The sequence below is a fragment of the Colletes gigas genome, unplaced genomic scaffold (assembly GCF_013123115.1).
Source record: "Colletes gigas isolate AHSC1104 unplaced genomic scaffold, ASM1312311v1 Colletes_gigas_Sc00035, whole genome shotgun sequence".
Lineage (NCBI taxonomy): Eukaryota > Metazoa > Arthropoda > Insecta > Hymenoptera > Colletidae > Colletes > Colletes gigas.
In genome coordinates this window covers 1,830,449-1,854,549 of record NW_025106664.1, presented here as the reverse complement: position 1 = coordinate 1,854,549, position 24,101 = coordinate 1,830,449, and the positions used below count along the sequence as shown (strand labels likewise).

At 43.4% G+C, this 24,101-nt stretch overlaps 3 protein-coding genes across 4 annotated transcripts; 2 read left to right on the top strand and 1 right to left on the bottom strand.

Moving 5' to 3' along the window:
• Window positions 1-424: 424 nt before the first annotated feature.
• Window positions 425-8,040, top strand: LOC122402387 (GTP-binding protein Di-Ras2). Of its 2 annotated transcripts, XM_043405120.1 has the most exons (4): window positions 425-851; window positions 1,851-2,067; window positions 4,609-4,827; window positions 6,538-8,040. In XM_043405120.1, the coding sequence occupies exons 2-4, from the start codon at window positions 1,930-1,932 to the stop codon at window positions 6,769-6,771; spliced, it is 591 nt and encodes a 196-aa protein (XP_043261055.1). In that variant the 5' UTR covers window positions 425-851; window positions 1,851-1,929; the 3' UTR covers window positions 6,772-8,040. The 2 variants fall into 2 exon arrangements, with proteins under 2 accessions (XP_043261055.1, XP_043261057.1); XM_043405122.1 differs by lacking the exon at window positions 425-851 and having other exon boundaries at window positions 1,571-2,067.
• Window positions 8,041-14,349: 6,309 nt separating this feature from the next.
• Window positions 14,350-17,422, top strand: LOC122402388 (doublesex and mab-3 related transcription factor 3, truncated-like). The gene is made up of 3 exons (XM_043405123.1): window positions 14,350-14,553; window positions 16,290-16,526; window positions 16,787-17,422. The coding sequence occupies exons 1-3, from the start codon at window positions 14,350-14,352 to the stop codon at window positions 17,420-17,422; spliced, it is 1,077 nt and encodes a 358-aa protein (XP_043261058.1).
• A 2,648-nt stretch (window positions 17,423-20,070) lies between these two features.
• LOC122402360 (parafibromin) lies at window positions 20,071-24,101 on the bottom strand. Its single transcript, XM_043405076.1, has 6 exons — window positions 24,083-24,101; window positions 23,932-24,008; window positions 23,237-23,386; window positions 21,489-22,756; window positions 21,274-21,415; window positions 20,071-20,614 (listed from the first exon to the last, which is right to left on the bottom strand). Exons 3-6 carry the CDS (start codon window positions 23,365-23,367, stop codon window positions 20,578-20,580), a joined length of 1,578 nt encoding a protein of 525 aa, XP_043261011.1. The 5' UTR covers window positions 23,368-23,386; window positions 23,932-24,008; window positions 24,083-24,101; the 3' UTR covers window positions 20,071-20,577.

The following is a 24,101-nucleotide window of genomic DNA, read 5'->3' as shown; positions in this document are numbered from 1 at the left end:
GTGTCTTGTATCCTTTTCAATGTTGCCTTATTGACAACATTGGCGTTTCCTCATTCCCATAGCTCGACGACGTCTAACGAAGTAGACGCTCGGGTATACTGTACTATGTCCAACTTGTAAAATGTAGATATTCGCGGGCAGGAGTAATGCATCGTGGCTCGCATAATCGGCCGACGAGAATCTTCTGAAGGAGAAACACCGAAGAGCAGGGTAGATTTGAAGCGACAGAGACGTGCCGCGCTTAATGCACGTGCGTGTGCACTGTCACACGAAGACGCTATTGATTTTCCCCGGCACTTTTGGCGTAGTGCGCACGTACCTAACGCGCATACACACACACCGTGCGCGCACACGTTACTCTGGAGTGGGGCGAGCCCCGGTGCGGAGGGCGTGCGCCTCGTTCCTCTTCGAAATCATCGTCAAAGTTCACGCAACCGAGTGCCCGGAGAGAAGCGAGTATGGTGATCCTGTGGTCGGTGAAAATCGAGCGCAACATCCGTCGATCGATCCGCTAATTAACCGTCCTAGTCAACGCCGGTGTCTCGAACTACGTCCGCAAGAAGTTACCGCCGAAGAAGAACTCTGCACCAGGTCAGGTGTCGTTCCTGACCACCCGGCTCGAGGAAGCTCCTTTTTCTTCGCAGTGTCTTCTCGCGTAAAAGGTGTCACTGTACGGAAAGACCTTTCCCAACCCTGGTAGCCACGCAGCGTGCATCTGGTGTTTACTGGCCGCGAGAAGACCGCGGTGGTACACGCTGGTGACTCTTCCAGGTGCAGCACAGTTCTTTCCGGGTCCAGGTGGATTTCTTCGCAGAGAGGAGCTCCCACCAGAGCGCCCTCCGCTTGGCCAGGTTCACAGAGACGCTTTATCGTTTTTAGACCCTCCGCGACACATCAACGCGGGTCAATGCGTTCCGGTGATCTTATCGCCCCGATGATGGGACTCGTGGCGCGTTGACGTTTAACCGTGGTCGTGGTTCAGAATTTCTCGTGCTTAGACCTATCTCTGCCGGCTGTGCCGGTCGGATCTTCGTGTACCTTCAGCACCGATCGGCTATCGACTAGAGATTCAACGTAGGAGCTGCTAAAGTTTGCGAACAGTTCTTCGGTATCTCACGCTCTGTCCTTTCGCGATGGACGTTTGTTATTTTTAATATCGTGGTGGATGTTGTTCGACTATGACAAGGGCTCTTTCAAGTATCACTTGTTGAATACATGCAGGTATAGACGCGTGATTATAGGTCACAAGAGGATTGTGGCAGGTATGAGAGGGGGGACGTCGTATTTTTCTCCTCTTTTTTTTTTGCCGCGGAACGGTTTCAATGTTCGAACGTGTTTATCCGTGTCGGGCTTGGACAACAGGTCCTTAATCCCTTGCCAGCGATGAAACGTGCTTCTGTGTGCTTCGTACTCGTTTTGTAGACGAAGAGCACGGGCTAGTGGAATCGAGAAAATGAAAGGCAAACACGTGGATCGGTCCCGAAGTCGAAAACATTTCTACGTTGAGTTTTGAAGTCGGAAGCTGGTAGCGATGGATTCAAGGCGCAAAGTTTTGAATTACTTCGTAGATTGTTTATAATTAGGAGTCATTATAACTCTCTCTCTCTCTGTAATTCAGTCTTCGATGTTTCTCACGGACGTTTCTGTAAATCTACGGAAAGTTCTTCTATCGTCTGCGCGACAGGCTCGGAAAACATCATTATTGGTGGAATTAGAAAGCACACCGGCCAACGTAAACACTTGCTGGCGAAGGGTGCAGAAAATAACTGGATTGTAGGGTTGTGGAGGGTCGCCGACATCTTTCCGCGTGGTCGTGGGCGTTTCACGTTGCTTTGTGTGTTATGCTACAGATAGGTTGAAGTTTAGACGATCTCGCAGAAGGGACCCCGACTGACGGGGGTTAACATCATCGGGACGGCAGATGTCAGGATGCCGGAGCAAAGCAACGACTATCGCGTGGTGGTGTTTGGGGCGGGTGGCGTTGGCAAGAGTTCTCTTGTCCTGCGTTTCGTGAAAGGAACATTTCGTGAGTCCTATATCCCCACTATCGAAGATACTTACAGGCAGGTAAGCCCGATAAAAACACGTGGATCCGATACCTCGTCTTTGTACTCTGTTCTATCGTGTTGCAACAACGAGTCGGAATTAGCCAAGTCTTAGATAGATTCGTTCGTAAACTAGTAACGGCGTATTAAGTTATGATAAATATCTTCCAACATCTATATTCGTTTCGTCTAAGGACATTTAAAGATTTTGTGGACGCTTGATACTTTTGATCGCCGCTGCGTAGAGACGTCCCAGAAATGCTGGAATATTTCGAATCCTGCGCCAAGCAATTTTCAATTCCCATTTTCGATTTATTTTTTCGCGGAGAATCGATCCTTTCTATTATTTTAAATCACGATTACGGGACACATTGTATCGCTAACGAGGCAATCGCGCGGGCCGATAATGAAACAAGTAGCGTAGAATTGGATCGGACATGCGATGCAAGTAGTAGAGGTGCGTCATGTATCAGCCAGCGGTAATAGATTTTCCAGATCAGATAAGTAGCAGGAGCTACCGTGACGTAAACTGCTGACATTTTGCCGATGATTCATTACATGATGCAAGATCATGGCTTTAATCGTGCATCTCTCGGCCATTATCTCGTTCTGTAATCGCGAGATCCGCGTTGAACTAAACCGCGAGCAAACAGTCGATCCTTTCGACCAGCGTTTGCCTATTTTATTTGCATTTCAAATTTATTCCCGACTCGAGTCAATAGGGCTGCCTTATAGATTCAATTCGATTTATTTAAATACGTTTAACTTGTAAATTATCGTCGTAACAATGTATACCGTCTGCATCGATTTGTATATCGATACTAGATTTGTCGATATATCGATTGTCGATTGGTGTGTCAAACATCTACTGTTCTTCGTTTGTACGCGGTATTCAGGGTTTCCCATTAAATGGGAGTATATCTCAGTAGAATTTTCATCTTTTTAGAGTATAATGTCACAGTTTGACAGGAAATCCTCGTGACACCCTGCATTTGAAGACTTTAATACATTAGTAAATAAAAACTAAGTATGAGATAATATTAGGCGCAGAATAATAGTGATAATATTCACGCGCCTAGATAAGGATTAATCGAAACATTTCTTTATCGATAACTTTATCGTATTAGGATTGCACGATCAGTCAATTAGCGGATAGTTTAAGTTATCTGTAACATCGATTGTTCGAAATTTACATTATCTACTAACTGACCGATGCAATCCTACTCGTGAGCACGATAGATAGGTCAACGAAGGTTTAAAAGAAAAGAGCGCATGCCGTCCAGTAATTAGCGATACCACTGGAAATCAACCGATTCCTCGGTAAAAGGCAAACCGAAATTGTGGAATGAAATTTTTCGTACGAAGCTTCGTTTTCGAAAAAGGTCTGCGTCGGATATCCATTAGCCTGTACAAGTACGAACCTTATTAAAATTAAACGAATTAAAAACCCATTTCCCCGTAAACGAAGTCTCGCACAAAAGGTTTTATATCGTACATTTTTCGACTTACTTTTTAACCTCGAAATAATTTAGTTTACTCAATCGAGTATAAGAGTTTTATTCGTTTATACATTATTAATTAGTAGGTACTACATTGCGTTTCGTATCAAATTAAGTTTGTTAATTTAGTTCAATTATCGTCGAAGCTTTCATTTCACGCAAGCGGCCGAATTACTATGTTCGCCGGTGAAATTTAAAAAACGGTTCGCCGATCGTACGAATTTAGCGGTAGAGCTTCTCTTATTACGTCGAAGCAAATAAGTGGTCTCGATACGGTCGTTTTCGCGTTTGAAGTTATAAGTAACAAAGTAAGATATTTGTAGCTTTCGAGGCTCGGGTTCTGACAGTTGATGCCGGTTGAAGTTTCCGGGTGTGAGGTGTGTCCTTTGAGGAAAGTGTTCCGTCGTTTCTCCGTCATTGCAGCTACCTTCTTCGGGAATCGAATGACACACCGATACGTCGTACCAGCGTGTCATACAAACCCCGAAGAAGCAGGCTACGATGTTGGCGAAACGTCAGAACACTTTCCTCGAAGGACACCGATTGTTAAGTGAGGAATTTGGAGGAGAAATATTCCCACGGAGGACTAATTAGAGCCTAAACTTTTAAATTACAATGAAATTTACTTTAGTCGTGAGTTTTCCGCGTACCTAATGAAAAATTACCTCAATTTAAATTAAAAGGTTTGTCGTGTAAAGACTGCTCGGGTCAATATGACCCGGAATACGAAACAGCGCCGGGAGCCCTAAACTGTTGTTTTCGTTTTGTCCGTCGTATTAAGTAAACTGTGGCGAAAACAAACCAACCTCACCGTCGCCCGTTGCAAACATAGTACAACTAGGGAACGTTTAGAGAATCGGAGTTCCGTTTTACTTTATTAATTTGGTCACGTTGGGTCCATTTTGGAATCGGTTTTTTCCATCGGTTGTGTCGCGAATCACTGAACGGCCATGTGAAAGAAAAAATGCTTCGTCAGTGAAACTGTTGAGACCCGTGCTGTGCGTACGAGACGCGTGACGGAGGGAACAGTGAAACAAATGGGACGACCTGGTGCGGTATTTCAGGTGATAAGCTGTAATAAAAACATATGCACGCTTCAAATTACGGACACAACGGGGTCTCATCAGTTTCCCGCGATGCAGCGGCTTTCCATAAGCAAAGGTCACGCCTTCATCCTGGTGTATTCGGTGTGCTCACGGCAAAGCCTCGAGGAACTACGACCGATCTGGGCCATTATTAGGGAGCTCAAAGGACAGGACATATCGCAGATACCTATAATGCTGGTAAGGCTCGCCATTCTTTCGCGGTTACACCTTTCATTTGCTGGTTGGGAGTTTTGTCTCTCCAGGGATTATTGTTTTGGTCCGAGACGGGAAATCCGTACATCGGAGTAAGGCACGTTTTTGGGAACTGGGGCTCGTCGAATCTCTCGAATATTCCAGTATTCCGCCACGTCGGTGATTTCGAACATTTTCGAATCAGAATTGGGCAGAATTTAATTCAATCAACGATTTATTAACGATCGTGTCGAACTCTGAACGCCATTCGAATGCTATACGAATATTTCGTGCATTGATCGATACACTGCGGATGTTACGCATTCGTCATAAATATTTCTACCGATCAAACGTCCGGGTATTCGCAGTATTCGAACAGCGTGGCACGGACTATAAACCTTCGTTGTTTATTTTTGTTTTTTTTTTTTCTAAACCGAATATTAGCGTCGAAAAGATTTCTGTGGAGTGTCAAAACCCTAACAAATTCACAACATGCAAATTTACGCTGTGCGTGTATCAAGGACGAAGTGTATAAAAAGGGTAGATCAAAGTATTTCTGTCGCTTTTGAAGAAAAAATTTCAAAGCACAAAGTTGCACAGTTCAGAGGTGCGAATAATCGTTTTCAAGGCCGTTTCACTACGATATTTCAAGGTTATCGAAACTTTTTAAACGCGTTATCGTCGCTCTCCTTTTGTTACATCCCCGTAAGAGGCTAACGATTAATCGTACGACTCCGTAAACAGCGGAAGTAAACAAATTCGTAGGAACGCGATGGAAACGGCGGTGTTTCGGGATTGATTAATTCAGCAGCGCGCTGGTAAACTCGTCCCGGTTTATTTATGAAAATATTCCCCGAAGCAAGGGCATGAAAAAATTGAACACAGTTTGGATATTCATAAGTTCGCCGTTAACGTATGACAAAAAAGTTAGTACGTTATCGTAGTTTCTGGTATTAAATTCTCGACGTTTCCGGGTTCTCGTAAAACCAATAATCACAAGTTTTGTATAAATCATTATTTATTGCTAAGAATATAATTAATGTCTTTTCGTTTGACACCATCATCAATCAGTACATGTACAAGGATATTTTACAAGACCATCTCTTCAGAAAACGTAATTTTCATGCATGACCGGGACTCTAATCACACTGCTAAAAGTGTAAAAAATTGGCTCAGTGCTAACAAATTTTCTGTTCTGAATTGGCCTGCATAGAGCCCCTCAATCATACATTTGTATAGCAGAATTCAAGAACAGTGGAAACAAATATCACCAGATTATCGCAGAAAATTAGAGAAAGTATGATTGTGGACAAAATATTAAAAATAAATAACATATTAAATACTGACGAGTATTGGACGTGGTGCAAAATCGAGTCAATTTATTCTTTCTTTTATTGCCAAATGAGAAGATATTAACAACTAAAAAAATTTCTTGTGTTATTTTTAACCGTGATAAAAATAACTATAATATTTATTTGTGGTTATTGGTTCAGTTTTGCTCCTCACTGTACATCCCTAATACACTGGGGTATATATTTCAAAAATTATTATTGCGTCCTCCTTGAAACCAAGCTTGGCTCCGATCTTCTCATTCCTGCTGTCCCGTTTAAATACCTCTTCCTGTATTTAACTTCTCGATCAACGTTTCTTCCCTCTTGTTTCTAACAATACCACTTGGAATCCTTCTAAACATGTGTACCCTTGGCTTTCCATCAGGTTGGGAACAAATGCGACGAGAGTCCGTCGGTCCGCGAGGTGTCCGTGAGCGAGGGTGCAGCGGAGGCGGCGAACTGGGGCTGCGGGTTCCTGGAGACCTCCGCGAAGACGAACCACAACGTGAACGCCCTGTTCCGGGACCTGTTGTTGCTCGAGAAGAATCGATCGGTCTCGTTGCAGCCCGTGCAGAGCAACAACGCGATCAGCCTGAAGGAGAAATGCATGGTCATGTAACCAACCGCGTGCAGAATAGGCAGGATATCCGAATGTTGCGACGCGAGGTGTACGTAGGCGACGCAAATCGAAGAGGGCAACGTTCTCTCTGTACTCGACACCAGAAACGTTTGCCGCTCGTTCCTCGACCCGGCATGGTCATCGTCCATTGTAGTCTCGGCGTGATCAATGGGTAAAGTAAGCGAAACTTGCGTGAGCGAAAGGGACGATAGGTATCCGCGAGATATCACGCGTCGCGCAACGCGCGGTCCAATGCTCTTCAGAGTTGTTGCAGAAGGTCTGGGATCTTCTATTATAAACGAGGATCCGACGATGATTCACCGTTGTTGCTCGGAGGGACCTGTCCCGATTGTTGAAACGTTCGTTGTTTTACGATGCATTAGACCCACGTTGCGCCACCACTTTCTAACCGAATGTACTCTATACTATTGATAGATTTTTTAATTTTGATACAGAGCGATGTACTCGGTCCGCTTCCTAGGTTCCACGAGACCAACGACAACCACGCGTTTTCTCATTCTACACGAGTTGGCTCGTTAGTCGGGGAACAGCCTCGTTTGGTAGGCCAGTCGTGTACGCGCCCTTAACCATTTGTCTCGAGCTTACTACACGGAAGGGATCGTACCGAACGAATCGGCCGACTCTGAACCAGGGCCAAATTAAGATTTCGTTCGAACACTGGGTTATAGGAATATCTGCGAAAATCCCAGGAGAAGTTTAACGTAGAATAAACCTGCGATCGTCGTTCGCTATTACATTTTTAATCGTTTCTTCGATGAAAATGTAATAACCTGAATGCAATGTAGAATTCGTTATGGGTCAAATTGACCCGTCGTTCGCCTTTCGCGCGAGTGTTACGGTCCGTGGCCCTCCAGCTGACGACGGTACTGCGGGTTCGCGAGCTTTCATTGGCGCTTGTATCCCCACTCTGGTTCAGAGGATGGGGCGGAGCAAGAAAAGTGCTCCCGCTAGTCGACTTCTCGCGAACGCGCAGTACACTAGCCCCCTTGGGTCCAATGCCTTGACTCGGCCCTGGACACCGACCGTACCGTGGTACGGATATACGTACGTCGAGATCGCGTCACTCGACAAGCGGTCGTCCCTTTCGTGACCAACGAACAGGTGGATTTTTCTGAAAGAGCAATCAGTACAAAAGCGCTCGAAGTCGACCACGTATCAATATAAGAAGAGGCACCGAACTCGTTCCGTTGAACCCGCTCTTTCACGAAAATCGTCGCGTCGCGCTGTCCGAGACTACTGCATGATGACTTTGGGTACCGGTGTCGTAGGCAATTCTCCGTAGAACAAAACGACGGGGGGGTCGGGAGGGGGGTAAGGGGGGGGGGGGTACGTTTGAAAGATCGTAGAAGAGGCGAATACACGAACGAGAAAACGACAGAACTAAATAAAAGTTGTTACGAGGTTGGTTTTTGTTGAATAGTTGTAAGGTTTTTGTAACGACGCTAATTAGGATTTATTACTCGACACGTCGAAAAAGTTCAGAAACACGTACACAGAAACAGAAGACTCGAGCGCGCAGGAACGTTTACACGAGAGCACGTACACACCGGCCATACACCCAGGCTTTACGCACACAGATACATTAGGCACACGCGTTTCTCGCGTTGACCCAGATTTTAGTGTTTTCCTCCTGTATGTCGTGCACACGTAGAACCGCAAGCGTGTTAGTCTTTACGAGGAGACGCTAATTAAAGGGACTCGTCGCGATGGGCTCGTTTTCCCCTCGACGATTTTCGTTCGCCGCGTTTATTGCCGCGGTACTTCGGCCAGAGAAGTTCGAGACAATTTTTTCCCCCCGGCGATTCTCGGTCCTCGGAATTTTTGACATTTTTATTGGGCCCCGTTTGATCCGGCGCCCACTCGAAACGAGCAAAAATCGGGTCGATGGCTCGAGATCACTACGGACACACATAGACCAACGTTGGACGCGATCTCTCTTCATCGGTTTCGACAATTTGTCTCCGCTTCCTGTCGGTACCTTGTCCGCGAGATCCGGTTGAACCCTTGGTAATAGTTTCTTCTTCCCATTGTCAGGAATTGATACGAATATTAGTAAAGCAGTCGCGAACCTCTCGAAAAGATCTATTTAAACTTCGATGATAGATTATTCTCCGTTCGGTCAGGGATTAATATCGACAGTCACGATAGTTTTCTTTCCCGACGATGTTTCCGCGATGGCGGAAACAAACGCTTATCCCGCGAGGCACGAGTGGACAGAACATAGACCAGAACTTTGGCCAATAGTCGTCGTTGACTGATCAATGATTAAACCTTTTCAGTGGATATCAACGAATTAAGGTTACAGCCACTTTGTAGTCAGTTTATATTTGCTAGTCTGTCCGCTCGTCTAAACGTGCAGCTTCGTACTATAGCTTTAAGGGTAAAACATTCTGCCCAACGCAGATTTTATCAAAGAGACGAGAGTCGTACCGCGGATATTATGATTCGATAGAGATCGATCGTCTTCGCTACGATTATTACGATTATTAATATTATTATGTACCACCGAACGCTAGCGGTTGTTTTACGGGGACGTAAACATTGTAGGCAGACGCAGGGAGAGACATATCCCGTGTAATTGTTGAGCGGACGAGATGATTGTTGTTAAGCAGATACGCGCGAAACGAGGGCCGGTTTCATACCGTTTCAGCGTTTCCCAAATCCCGTGGTGTCCGTATTATCTTGCTTCCGACAAGCAAACGGGCAATGAATATAGAATACGTAGAGTACTATAAACGTAGATTAATTCGTGGTAATAATTTGTTATTCGCGTCGACGTAGGGCTCGATACAGATATTAGGAAAGCTTTAAGGAAAGATCTGTTTTAACATTGGTAATAATTTAAGGCTTAATACAGATTTTAACGATGAAAGAAAGATGGCGTCAACAAGATCTATCTTCGTCCAAGATACTAAGTAGATTGCATTGTCGGAAGAAATAGCGATGAAAGGATATTAAAATCTTTCGACAAACACTTCATTATACTGTTAAGAACATTACGGATAATAGGGACGCGGTGAAGATTGTTACTAATACTATTTTAACTAACGAATCTCTGAAAGCATGGTAATAGTAGAGATTAGAAGAAGCTCTCGCGTAAAGAAAGGGCGAACAATTTTTCATTTTACCGTTAAAGAAATGCCACGGTTGGTTTCCGGATGCCTTATAGCCTGGGAGACGCTGGACGAAAGCACAAACCTTCGCTGAAAGGTGGCTCGTGCGAATCTTTTCATAGAGATTTTAATAATAGTATACGCGACAGCTTCGTTTACTATTCGTACAGTCAATCGACGAAACTCCTAGGCATATATGTAAATTGTACATAAGATTTTCTATATTCGAGTTAGGGCGTCAGCTGTTCGAGATATTTGCACCGTTTCAGTTATCCGGGATGGCGAAATTGACAATTATTTTTTAAGAGGTCCTTTTCTCAAATAATGATACAACCTAGCGTGCTGCCTTAACCCGTTGATTAGGGACGGTCAGTTCACACCGACACCAATTTTTAATTGTATTATAACGTTTATTTTAAGCGCGAATCGTTTTATTCGTATTTTACTAGGCGCACACGGTGAAATTACCCAGTTGCAGGTTCGGTGTCGATTCTTTGACAACCAGATATCTGTGCATTAATGTATATTGACACGTATTCGCTGTTATATTTAGAAACAAGGTTAACCAAAGTCTAGTCAAAGGCGAATCTGACCTTATGAAATCGACCCTCGACAGGCTAAGACAGGAGCTCTGGGCGAGAAAAGAAACAGAAATGTTCGCGTGAAACCACACACACACATACAAACACATACACATAAACACACGTACACGAAACACGTGCACACAAAAGTTAGAAGTTTAACAAAAATTGTATCCTCTGATTTTTTCGGGGCCAATCGATGTGATTAACACACGAATCGTGAGCTTCTTCCGCGCGACGGTAGGTCGACTTCCGTTCCTTTCGCGTCTTTGCAGAATTCTGCGAATTCATTGATTTCGATTGGATCCTTCGGGGCACGCGGCCGCTCGACCCGTTTCCGTATTTTTGACGACTTTTATCTCTCTCTCGAGAAATTCGATTTTCTATCTACCCCTTTTTTACGATACGACTACCTCGACGTGGTCCCTTTTAGCCGGTTTTAAAACGTCTCGCGTACTAACGATTCGTCCTATATCTCAAGGAGGGCCGCGAACCTCGAGGGATTCATCGTCAAGTTCGACGTTTGTTTCGCGTGAAACCGCCGAGACGAAGATTTCTTTCCATTCGACCGGGGATGTTCGATTCTCGTGATAATTATATTTCGAACGTTACGAGAAAATATTTTAATCTTGCGATCGTTGACGCGCAATGTCACCAGCTTTCGAAAATAATCGTTCTACTGGCACGAACATATCCTATAATAACGAGTACTCGACGATGATTCTTCTTATCGAATGAAATTTCTACTCGACGAGAGGTTGGACGAGACTCGACTCTTGATCGATAGGAATTTGATGTACGAGGATAGGTTTAAGAGATCGATAAGTCGCCTTCGTGGGGGATCAATTTGTTGGAAAATTGATTCGGGATCGAACATCCCCGCTTTCGACGCCGACGAACGCGGGCCGTTGTCTGTGTTTGCGCACGCGCGATGGATCGGTCGCGCGCTCGAGAAGGTCGATCAGTCGCCGAGCCGAACAGCGTACATCGAGAGCACAAATTTTTATCGCGTTGTATCGATAGCCACGGCACGCACGACCACGAATATACAGACCTCGATGGATCTCGAACGATATTACGCTTTATTTTTTATTGTGTGTCCAGAAACGTCCGGCGTACTTTGATATTTCAACAACGGATCGGTGTCGCCGTTGTTCGAGGACGGAGACAGACGTTTCCGACGACTGCAAAGAAAATACTATGGAGATAACGCATCCAAATAAGTAAAATTAATAGAGAAATTGTTAAAGAAAAGAAAAAATAATGTATTATCGTATCGAGGATAATTACCATAGAACACGAAGGATCCAAGTATTATAAGTATCTAGAAAATGTGATAGAAAATTGTAACGCTTAATTAGCGTCAAAGCGACTAGAGCTTTTGATTCTTAACGGAACGACGCAGGTTCGTATCCTTCCAGCAAGGATTTTTCTCTATACTTTTTCCTGGAATTCACGTTTACGACGACGAAGTCAATTGAGTAGATAAGTTTGACAAAATAGCGTCGAAGAGGTAAGGGGAAAATAGCACGAAAGTAGCAACGGAACATAAAGAAGTAATATACGATAAATAATGGAGAAGAAATATTAGAAGTACCCTTACCGTAGGAACGCGAACGACTTTGAATAATATAAGCAATCTAAGAAACACAGATAGTAGTAGATATCGGTGGCAAAGTGTGTCTGTGACGCTCAACAGTGGCCGGAATTTTCAAATCTTCACCGTTTAGAGTTTAGTAGAAACTTTTTCTGTCATACGTTTCTCCGCGAGATCTTCCAGTAGCGTAATTTGTCCGAACGGTCTTTAGGAAAGGCGCGAATTCCCGGTTCGTCTTCGAATAACGGCTTCCGGTCGGAGAAAAGAGAGACGAGGTCGTCCGTGCCAAAAATTCCGTTGTCCGTTATTTATGGAGTTTACTTAGGCTTAAGCTTGTTGTTAAGTGATCGATTTTAAAAAAAAACACCACACACAAGTTTTCTTCATATCCGTGTCTTCGTTGGTTCATACGACAGAACGAAAAGATTGTAACGACCACGAGCATGCTTGCTACACTTCGCTTTCCCGCAGAAAATTCATCGATGTAAAGAAGAAGTCTTTTAAGGATTAAGGAATTTTAAATCGCGAACGCGTCAAAGGTGGGGGATACTCGAAAAAAAATGTAAGCAGATACATAGTAATAGAGTTTATTGTAACCCTTTCGGTGCTGTGGGCACGCCAGCGACGTTCAACGAATACGATCGACGAAGATTTGACAAACATTACCGGGGTCGAACGTGTTGTATCAACGAAATAATCATATCAGTATATCATATCACCATAGCCATTGAATCTCAGGCTCAGGTCCAAACGTTACAATAATACACAGTTGTAAGTCGTGGAAATTGTCGGTGGATCAAACGAATCTCGATAGAGCTTAATCCCCACCTTTGATCGGTCACTCACGAAGAGAAACGAAGGAATCACATATCATGGCTGCGCGTTCCACTGTGTATACTCGCGAGATAGAATGCGTCTAGAATGGCACGAAGAACGTTTCAAATATTTAGCGAAAGAGTACGAATAGAATGACCGATTTTATTGTTGCGACGGCTCGTTCATTATTATCCACTCAAACCGTTTTAATCGGCTACGAAATCTGTACTCGTGAAGGATAAACCGCGAAAATTATACAATCTTGATTCTTGGCAACAGACTTTTTTACTCGAACCATCGACGTCGTTTCCTTCCTCGCCATTCCCCGCTACTTTGCAGAGCTGAAAAGCCACGGACACAAATTTTCGTCAAAGACACAGGTCGAGTATTGTCTTTCCAGCTCTGCACAATGCGCCCTTTGCCCTTTTGTTACTTCTTTTTTCGTACATGTGTTTAAATTCTCTTCGACGTCACACGGGAGCAGCAAGCTTTCAGCTTTATCGTTCTCCAAAAATCTGGTACACCAAGCGGCCATTTTGTAGGAGCACCGTTTCCGCGAGCTGTCCATCGATTTAGAAAGTTTACATACAGGCATTGTCTTACATCCATCGAAACCACATTGTTTTTCTAATCGATAGTGGAGCATATTGTTTAACTTGCTCTCCAAATGTAAAAACGTACTTCATCTTGTGCTACGCGTTGATATCTCTAACCACTCCTTCGACTTCGGTCTTCCACACCATCCCCGTATAAAATTAGATTTTAATTCCAATACAGAAGTCATGGAACACAGATTTTGTTACACCGTGATCGAATAAATATTTTTTCCGGGGTCCACGAGTAACTCGCGCGAAGACAGCAAGTCCAAAGGATGGTACCTCGCGTCCCGATAAAGTTTATTTGGATATTGTCGACAGTTTTCTCGAAAATATTCATGAGTATCGTCTATTTTCGGAGCCCCCCTTAAACAGACTCGTATCGTCGTAACGCAAACATGACTGCTGAATCGATCGATTGGCGAAAAATAGACGAATCGCACGGCCGTTCGATGAAGAAGCGTGTCTTTTGGTTACTTGGTGCGTGGAGAGTGTCAGGAGGCCAGAGTCGCGTAGCCAGAGGCGGGTAGGAGTGGCGAGGAGAGTAAACATTAGTGAACCAATCGTCGAGAAAGGGTGGTCCAGTGGATGTTTGTCTTCCTGCTATTCCGGGGGATGCTGGAAGCACGTAGCGCGACGTTCCCGGAGCCAATCGCGAACGATCCCGATGGAGGAATCCGAATCTCTGCCGCGAGATTTCTTTCGGCGAGTTGGCCACTCAGTCGAAGATCAACGATCGTCGAAGGGCTCGTCGAGAGTCTAAGTCTTCGAGTGCCTCGGTGTTTCCCGACGACGATGGAAAGAAGAAAGACATAGATCGGTCAACGACGAGCACAAAATCGTTCCCGAAGATCATGCTGCGCGGGAAGAGCAGGAACAAGTCGGAGAACGCGGAGGACGAGGGCCAGGCGAAACAGAGGAAGCCGAAATGCGCGCGTTGTCGAAATCACGGCCTGATCTCTTGGCTGAGGGGTCACAAGAGGGAGTGTCGTTATCGCGAGTGCCTCTGCCCAAAATGCTCTTTGATAGCGGAGAGACAGAGGGTGATGGCGGCCCAGGTAAGGTCACTCAACGAGGTTAAACTATAGCGATCGCCTAAATTAGCAGAATAGAAACAGAGAAAGCTACGGATAAACAGCTGATGGTAATCCATTGATAGAGCTACTCAAAATCCCCACAGTTTCCCGCCATTAATACTCGAAAAACAAACACACAAAAACATTCCGTAACATCGAACGGAGGGAAACTGCAGTTCGCCATGTACAGTAGGTCACTCGCGAAAGAAAGATCACTGTGATCAAATCTTTGCAGCCTTTGCATGTGATACGAATGCAGGCGTTCATCATGCGGTAGTCCCCCAAACAATCGCGTGATCACTGTTCTCCATTCTTGCAATCATTCAAGCCGTATCTCTGTCATTTTGGCGGATGCAATTGAGAACTCTTCCGAATCTACGGATCTAGCGGTTCTAGGGCTTCCGCCAGCAGAAGGACGTTTTCGTAACAAGCCAAAAGGCCGCGGGCGCTCGTGTATTCTTTCGAATATTTTCCTGCTCGTCAATCTTCTGGCATAAAGTTTTAATCAGCGAGACTATACATCAAATCCGCCATTTCTGCGTTTGTGTAAGTTGCCACTATCACAGAATTAAGAGTGTTTATAAACAACCATTCACACAGGAGGCACGAAGCAATATTTTCCAAATGTTTTATATTTCTGACATTCTTGAGCTGACCTTTTCATTCAAAAACCATAGACGCATCGAATTAACGAATTTTTATTTTAACGTAATTGACGGTACGCGCGCGGTGTCGGTTTCAGTTTGGCGTCGCAAAAGGGTTAATGAAGCGTCTCGGCAAACAGGTGGAACCATGAACAAAAAAAGGTCAATTTGCTGCGCGTATCGTTGATTCGAATCACCTTCGATATTTAACGGAGCCGATTCGCCCTCTGTTATTTTTCAGTCAGGAAAAACAGCACATTGTTGTCGCCCTCGTTGGATCGCGTCGGTGGTTTTGCCGACGACAAAGGGTGGCAACAGAGATTCAGTTTCATTCGTGGCATTTGTGCTACTCGATCTTCCCCTCCTCTGCCGCGGAAAAAGTCGATCAACGAGGGGGGCCCGGAGGGGGAATTAAATCCATTAACGCTCGGTGTAGCGTTTCATTTTTGTTTGTACAGGCATTACGATACTCGATACTTTGTCCACGGTGGCTTTCGAATCGTCCACGATCGACGCAGATCGTTACCCACCGCGGCATCCGCGGACAAAGACGAATATCGAGACCGAATCTATCAGATAATGTTTACTTCATATAAAATTTATTAACTGAATTCTATTCAGATTCATTCTTTTAACTCCTGTCGCCCACGTATGGTAAGAGTTCCAAAGATCTCCATATTTGTTGATCGTTTATTCCAAATTGAAGAACGGTACTTCATAATCTTCTTCCAACGTCGAGATTCTTAATCCCAGTTGCTTCGTTGTTCCCTTTCCACTGGGAAACATAAAATCTAAAAGTGGGATTCTGTCAGACTTCCTTGACGATCTCCGATGTGAAACAATATAGTGGGTGGTCCAGCCGGGAATAACGCGTGCCAAATGGTCCCATATGTATCTCTATTGACATTGGCCGTTAAGAAAACACATATGCAGTATCGTCTAAGCGGCGGGTCCATTTATAAATTGGAAGCCGAACCCGTGATCCGATCCGACTTCGTTTCTGTCGTTGCAACAAACCTTCCGTAACTTCTCCCCGTCACGCGACTGATAACGCGTGTTTATCGCTGCGACAAGGTGGCCCTGAAGAGACAGCAAGCGGCCGAGGACGCGATCGCCCTCAAAATGGCCAAAGTGGCGACCGGTCAGAAGCTCAATCGACTTCCGCCGGGGAAAATATTCGGAATGGCTATCACCGAGCCTAAGCCCGCGACAGAAGCCAACCAGGATGCCGATCCTCCTCACAAAGAGGACGAGAAGGCGTCGGAAGACTCGAGGAAGGACTCGTCAAGAGACCAGTGCCACGAGCCTCCGGTACGTACCAAAAAGAGCTAATTTACAACGTAGTTATTTGAAAATTTATGTACTTCTCCATTAGTTCGTTATTTTTTAAATGCTCTAAAGAAAGGTTGATTTCCATTTACCAATTTGGTAAAGATCAACATTACGTGAAATAATTCAATTGAGATTGAGAGCCCACTTAAGGGTTAAAGATTGTTTACTAATGAAAATATGGCCTCCAACGTCGCAGCTGGTAACGTGAAACGCCCTTGGTATTATAAACTGTTTCACAGTCGATCTCGGAAGACTTCCCAAAATACAAGAGCCAGGTGTTCAGCGGGAACAGCCCGGACGACGCGAAGGAGGCTAGCGTGTCGCAGACCTCGGTGGACACTCTGGCACGTCTTTTCCCCAACACGAAGCTCTCGGTGCTGCAGCTGGTGTTGCAGAGATGCGGCCAGGACCTGTTGAAGGCGATCGAGTATTTCGCCAGCGACAGTTTTGGCATCGGTTCGAGCACGTACTCGTCGGCTTTTCGACCGCCGGCGCAGAGCATCGCCGAGGCCAGGCCGAACGAGCAGCTCGCGAACACGATGCTGGCGCCAATTTACTCCAGCCTGTCGAGGAGCTTCTACGGGGATGGTTATTGCTTGTTGAACATCGTCCCGGAACAATTCCCAAAGAGCATCGTCGCGGACGCGTTGCCCATCAAGAACAATAGCCATCAAGAGCAGGATAGCGTTGCCCTGAACATTCAGTATAACAGTTACTTTCATTCTGGGATGCAGCAGCAGCTACGGGATCACGTTTACGCACAAGTCACGGACCACCTTTCTCCCAGGCCCGGGTTCCTCCACTTGCCATCCATGATGTCGGGGATTCCCTGCGTGCAGCCCAATTGCCCTCAGTGCAGCTACAAGTTCCCCTGAATCGGTAATGCGTGTATAGTGCTCGGATCAGATATAACAATCTCGTAAAGACCGTAAAGGTGAGTCCTCGCGTAACACCAACACTTGGACGACCATTAAATTTTTATTCGCGACCCCAATTCGAAGTATGTTGTGGTTCGAGCAAGCTCCCTAATTGTTTAAAAAGTACGGACTTCCGTTATTCGTAGTCTTTAGAATTTATCAGTTCCATGAATTTGTTTAAGGGTTAAGGAGCGGCTCTAAATTGTTAACAAAATTTTCGACGTTTCTTTTGAAAGAAACAAGAATATGTATAAATACGAAAGTAGAATCTCCCATTAAATTTTTTCCCAGCGGTGGCTAAACACCATGTATACGTATAGGTGTACAAATTTTGTTATGTTCGCGTAAAGAATTTTTTAAGAGGCTCTAGGAAATGCTATTTTGTCGCGTTTACGTATTTCACACTTGTAGCCGTCTGACGTACGAGAAGAAAGGAAAGTATTAAATTATAAGGGTCTTGCTATTGTACGAACCCCCAAATATGCAGAAAAAGTCAAAGATTTTTCAAAGGAATCGAAATGTATAATATTCTAACGTGAATTAAAACATAGCCGAAACGCTAATAAAAGCTAAACTACATATCAAGTTTCCCCCTGACATTTTACTGGGTACTTTTACTATCAAGATAAAGTTATTGGGTTGGAAGTATAAATTGTGGAGAGGCCTAACAGCGGTGCCCATGGAAAAGTTTTAGAAAATAAGGTTGGCCGTCAACGTGTTAGAAATACGAGAGAACAAAATTCCGTGGCAAAAAAATAAAAGAGATTCTAACCTAGATCCATTAAGTACGGCCTTATAGCCAACAAACTGCTTTTCAGAAGGGAAAAACACGTTTCGCGGCTTATACTCAACGAGGCTTAACGGGCCACACGAGTGTGCCTCGAGTAGATTGTTATATTTGTTCCTCGTATTATACACCAGTGCTATCCAACACGAGCTACGATACTTAGGGATATTTCCTCACTCTGTTTTCTCCGTTAAAGGGCTTTTCGATTTATGCTGGCACGATAAGTCCTAAAAAAAGGTCCAACACTTTTAGCAACAACCTACAGGGTATATAAAAATAGATCAATCGACAACTTACGGTAAATAACCGATTATAATTCTTCTTAGCCATCTGATGGCTTTATTACTTCATCGAGTGCTGGGGGATGATTTTGTCACATATATCCAGGATCTGACACTATTAAAACACGATTCAACGTAAACGAACCATTGATGAATAAAAAGCTACTGAAATTTCCCAATGTCCTCATTTCTGGTGCATTTCTTTAGGGCGTACATTTTTCTTTTTTCGATGCCCCACTACGAACGAGGCGGAACGTATTACTTGCCGGATTTAATTAAGGAGACACGTCGCTTAATTAGAGTGATGTGGGCGTTTGCGTGCAATTAGAACAGAAAATCTGTCAATGGCGAGCACTCGGTAATGACGAAATCTAAGGTGGGCGGTTCCACGGTTCGAATGAATCGTGGCACGTTATTTTATCATGCAAGTCAATGGTTTCCAAACTCTTTGAACGATAAATTCACAGGCAAAGAATGCTCGTCGTTTGAAACGTTTTATCTGGATGAGAATTTTGCCCATCTCTGGTCGTAGTCAATTACGCCGGCGATTAGTCGCACGAATCTTGAGCATTATTGGCGTTATCGTGTGTGAAATTTCCACGTGGATTTAACGAGCTCCGCGCGAAGGCGAGCCACGGAGAGTTGATATCAGAAAGGGGGATATCCGTGATCGGTAGACCTTAATCTTCAAAGTTCAGCGCAACGAGTTAGGCCAAGTGAAGCGTGCCCGCGGCACGCATCACTTGCTTCAGCGTCGAGAGCTTCTCTCTCTTTACCGATTGACCTTTGACCGTCAAGCGTGAAATAAAACCTGTTAGAATAGTCCTCGGTGACCGTCAAACTTCTACAAGTCTAGTAATTTATTTTTCTACACAGACAGCTTTGTAACTTACATCGATAATCGGTTAGCGCAATACACCGAGTGTTTTTTACCCTTTACAAGGAGAGTAAACATCGATCTTTTGACCCGCAAATATTAGCAAAATACGTAACGTTTAAAAAAACGAATAATATAAATCGCTGTAACTTCCATTTTTAAGAAAAGATTTACTTCATTGACTTATACTAATATATATTAGAAAACCTCTTTAAGAGAGGTATCTTGCGCAAGTATTTATGAAACGGGGAGAGTTTTCTTTGGAAACTGGCTATAAAGTTTCACAGCAGCTATCGTGCACGCTAAACTAATAGGGCGGCAGTAATCGAGTTAGAAAGATTCAATTGTCTGTATAAACAGTGCCGATATCGTCGGGCAACTGTCGATGCCCGGAAGTGGTTTACTTTGGCTTTGGTTTTGGGAAAAAGGCAAACACTTGGCTCCCTCGGGGAATCCACGATCCATCGTGCTTTGAATCGCGAGGAACTGAACACCGTGTGCTAAGAAACGTAATCCATTCACAGAATCTTTCAAATTCAGCTTCCGTTCGTGATAAATTTCACGCAACAGTTGGAGCAAAGGGTGCGAAAGAAACAAACACTGGAGTAACATGAACAACAATAAGAACAGGTTTTTCATTATTTATCTTTATTTGGTTCTTTAATAAACGTTTCACAGAACGTGAATAGAATTTATTTATTTTTTGGTACGTATACGATACGAATATACCAAACATCGCATTCTTTATACCATCTTTAAGAATAAATGGTTATCTCGTTAATCAGTTTTGCGCTAGAATAACCAATATTGTTACTATTAATTATTCTATCTGATCTATCCACTGTGTAAACGTTATGTAAAACTATTAATCTTGCAATTCAGGATAATGCGTGAAAACGAATCGAAAGATTAGTAACGTTTACAAGTGTAAACTAGATTCGATGTACGTCGCTATCGTCTTGGGTACGCCTTTTGCGTTGAAAGTAACGCACAAAAAAATAGTCTTCGTCGGGTGCAATCGGGACGCGCGCGATATGCTTTCACTCCTCGCAAAGAGATATGTACACAGATGGTAGTTTCCTCGATTGTATGTATATTTTCTGTTACTTTTTAGCGAAATCGTGCGTCCCTCGCACAATGCTCGCCGCCATTTTCAACGACATCCAATTTAAAATCGAAGATGTGGCTTGTTCTTGATCATGTGCCTGTAAGAATTGGTGTTATTAGGTAACAAATATCGTATAAAATATACACTGTTCGAACGACTATAAAGTTAACCTACTTTAGCCGCGGATCACTTTCAATCTCACAAAATATTTACACAATACTTACGTTCTTTTCGGACCATTTGATCGTTACAATGGAAATGTATTTCAATTTTCAAAATAAAAAGATTATACGTACTCAAATTATGATATCGGTTAAAAATAAAAGCTGCATTCTTCGTAAAAAAATTCACGCACACAGGAGGGAGGGGGGCAACAAAATGGCCACAGGGTATCACTCACTCACGAAATGGCGCAAAACCATAAAAATTATCATTTTTAAAAGGAAAAAATAAATTACTCTTCGTTCTTCGTAAATGCAATATGCTACTTTTTTGTATAATGTATAGAATCTATTTACAGCCTGGTAAAATAAATAGAATCAATTCTGAAATTGACTTTGAATAGAGCAGTAAATATATCAGATATACTTTGAAATCATTAAGTTAGATTTGTATATTTCTACTTAAACCATAAAAAGGGGAACAATTAATCAAAAATTAGTCACTGATCGTTAGCCACTTATTCAATGGCAGCAAAAAAATGTTCTGAAACAACTCTTTGGAGTAACATAAATAGAAAGTGTGCATTGTACATACTTGTCGAGATGTTCCCAGAATACCATTAACGCAGCTCGATCTAAGTGCCTTTTCGTTCGACTCAATTCGATCACCGTCACCGCCCAACGCGCTACGTTCGCGTCTAGCCTCATTTCGTCGTACTTTAAGTGAAAAGCGCAAACTGTGACAGCAAGAACAGCTCGTATTAGATATTTTCTTGGCTACGAAACAGTGGTACTAAAAAGTATGCGTACTTTTTGAAAAGATTTCAACGGGGTTTCCATCGAAAGGCCAGCCTTTGAACTGCCAGGCTGGACCCATCACGAATACCGCGACTACCCTTTCCCAGTCCGCGTTCGTGAGTTTCTGTGGATTATCCACTACCCTGTATGGAACTGTGAGCCCGCCATCTTTACGACGTTGCAGAAGGACTTCGTTCTCCCGTTTGCTACCTATTGCACGCTTCTCCTCGTTGGTGAGGTACTTCAGATCCTGAAGTATGTCTTTCGCGTTATACATCGTTATCAGTGATGTATTCGCGCTCGGAATGATGATAATGGGCGTTCTACTGGGTCGTTTGTTTTGAGCGGCCTGTTGAGGAGTGAGTTTCGCGGCGGAAGTGGGCAACAAACCGGAACTGGGAGTGGTCAAAGGATTGGTCGGTGGTTTTCTAACCGCTGGATTGGTACCCTCCGTTACAGATTTTAGAGTCATGCCGTGATAAGTACCCATCGTATCGATTTTAAATCCTTCCGTTTCTTCCTTTTGTTTGATAAACCTTTCTTGATCGTAACGATTGTAAACGGCTGGCTGAGGTAATGGGCGCATAGGCGTGGAACGCGGGGTAACCATTGGCGTGGGAACCGCGGGACCTTTCTGTCTGCCTTCCTCGCGGGCTTTAATACTTTGAAGTATTGCAAATATATTCTTTGCAAATATTTTTCCACTACTTTGCAGAATAGTTGCACGTGTTCTCCACTGTCTTTCTCTAGAAACTATATCCTTGGTGTCATCGACGTCCATCAATATTACTCGTAAGTCGGATCCCATCCCAATATCGTCATTTTCTTTAATAGTAGTACGCTTCTTAGCTAAACGTTTAGCCTTGATTGCAGCTATCTTTTCGACCGACATTGCCTCTGACAGCGATTTGATATTGTCCACCGTGACAGAAGCTTCCTTGGGAGCATCCAACCTAGCTGCAAGTTGCTCCTTAACCTTTTGGACATGCATGTCCTCAAACCTGGGTTTCTTCGAGGATCCACTCTCCAGGCCATCTTCAGCAGCCCGTTTTACTTGCGTGGGAATTTCTAAAGGTGCAGATTTGTCTATGGCGGCTGATGTGGCTGTTTCACCATTGAGATAGGCCAGTAAATCTTTCCTGTCGGGTCGCCGTACAACTGGGATATTCTCTGCAGCTGCCTGCCGTACGTACACAGGATGTGTAAGTTGCACATGTTTAAGCAAAAACAATAGGCACTCGAGTGTATAATATTCCTTTGGCGTTCCTTCCTTGCCAGATCTAGAAAGAAATACATCTTGCTATTCCTTCTCTTCTTCCTAACAGTCAAAATATTACATCTCTGACACTATATATTTCCAAATAAAAACGTTCATTTGTGTCGTTAATTGACAGTGTTAGTATATTTCGATCTGTTCTCTATATAAAAGAAACACTTATTTCCTCAACAATTTATTCGAAGATGTACGTTACATTGGTTTGTTTTATTTTTAATCGCGTAATCAAAATGCATGGGCAGATGTGCGTAGAACGCTACATTATAAAAAGAAAGAAAACAATTGAAAAACATTTGTTAGTTTGGTACGTAAAAGTTAAGGTCGCCGAAGGACACCTATCACTCTACAAAAACGATGACAACCTTTTCACAGTTTGTTTATTATTTCACGACGGTGGACACAGTACAGAAAATTGTCTAATGGTGGAGCCGTTCCAGGTTACAGCTGCCAGCATTTATTCTTGGGAAATCCGATAGAAACTTACCCGTATGTTAAATAATTGGTCTTCACATTCTTTGGCCAGGAGAATTCCCCGAAAATTATTTGATTTTCACGTTCGATTATCTCCTTTTTGTTAACATTGTATTGCCGGAGCAGACTCAGCGGATCCGCCATGATTACAAACTACCTCCACCTTCGGGTAAGATGATAAACTAAAATATAAATCGTCACACACACGACTCACACGATGTTAATTTTCGAAAATTAAGAAAAGTTAACGCCGATCAATCGTTCTTGTTGGTCAAAATTAATTAAAATTAATCACGCAACAACTGTGAATTACTGTGAAGTTGTTCAATTCTCAAAAATTGATGAAAAATTGCATGGTGTTGAAATCTTGATATTCTTAGTATCATCTTACCCAAAGTTCAATATTAGCCTTTATTCGTGTGTTATTTAAGTGCGCATTTTATTAATATTTATTATTATCAAATATTACTAACAAAAATCAAATATTCAATTCACTTGTATTGTGAAGTTAGGAAGAGGAGCCATTTCTGTATTGCAAAGGCGGGAAAGTCTACAGATGTAGAGGCATGTAGGAATGGACGCGTATATGTAAGTTAAATATATTTATTGTAATATTGATTAACTTAGCCTCTTATATGCAAGCCGTTCGATAGAAACAAAACAAGCATGTCTATTAAATTCTACTCCAAAAGATTCTGTGGTGCTTACCTTCTAGCGTTTCAATATATTTTAGCCTAATTCTTGAATTCGTTGCTGTTCATCCGCAGGAAACGTTAAATTCGGTCCTTAAATTATGTCAATCACACAGGTTCATTGCACACACAAAAACTACATAAGATGATAAGTCTAACTCGTATACCTCGTTTTTGATCTAACCT

Excerpts from the sequence above, each read along its gene's own strand:
- LOC122402387 (XM_043405120.1), top strand. The coding sequence starts at position 1,930 with ATGCCGGAGCAAAGCAACGACTATCGCGTGGTGGTGTTTGGGGCGGGT. Across the intron at positions 2,068-4,608 it reads TCGAAGATACTTACAGGCAG|GTGATAAGCTGTAATAAAAA; the intron begins GTAAGCCCGATA and ends GCGGTATTTCAG. Across the intron at positions 4,828-6,537 it reads CGCAGATACCTATAATGCTG|GTTGGGAACAAATGCGACGA; the intron begins GTAAGGCTCGCC and ends GCTTTCCATCAG.
- LOC122402388 (XM_043405123.1), top strand. The coding sequence starts at position 14,350 with ATGCTGCGCGGGAAGAGCAGGAACAAGTCGGAGAACGCGGAGGACGAG. Across the intron at positions 14,554-16,289 it reads AGAGGGTGATGGCGGCCCAG|GTGGCCCTGAAGAGACAGCA; the intron begins GTAAGGTCACTC and ends CGCTGCGACAAG. Across the intron at positions 16,527-16,786 it reads ACCAGTGCCACGAGCCTCCG|TCGATCTCGGAAGACTTCCC; the intron begins GTACGTACCAAA and ends ACTGTTTCACAG.
- LOC122402360 (XM_043405076.1), bottom strand. The coding sequence starts at position 23,367 with ATGGCGGATCCGCTGAGTCTGCTCCGGCAATACAATGTTAACAAAAAG. Across the intron at positions 22,757-23,236 it reads ACCAATTATTTAACATACGG|ATCTGGCAAGGAAGGAACGC; the intron begins GTAAGTTTCTAT and ends ATTTCTTTCTAG. Across the intron at positions 20,615-21,273 it reads TTCTGGGAACATCTCGACAA|GCACATGATCAAGAACAAGC; the intron begins GTATGTACAATG and ends CAATTCTTACAG.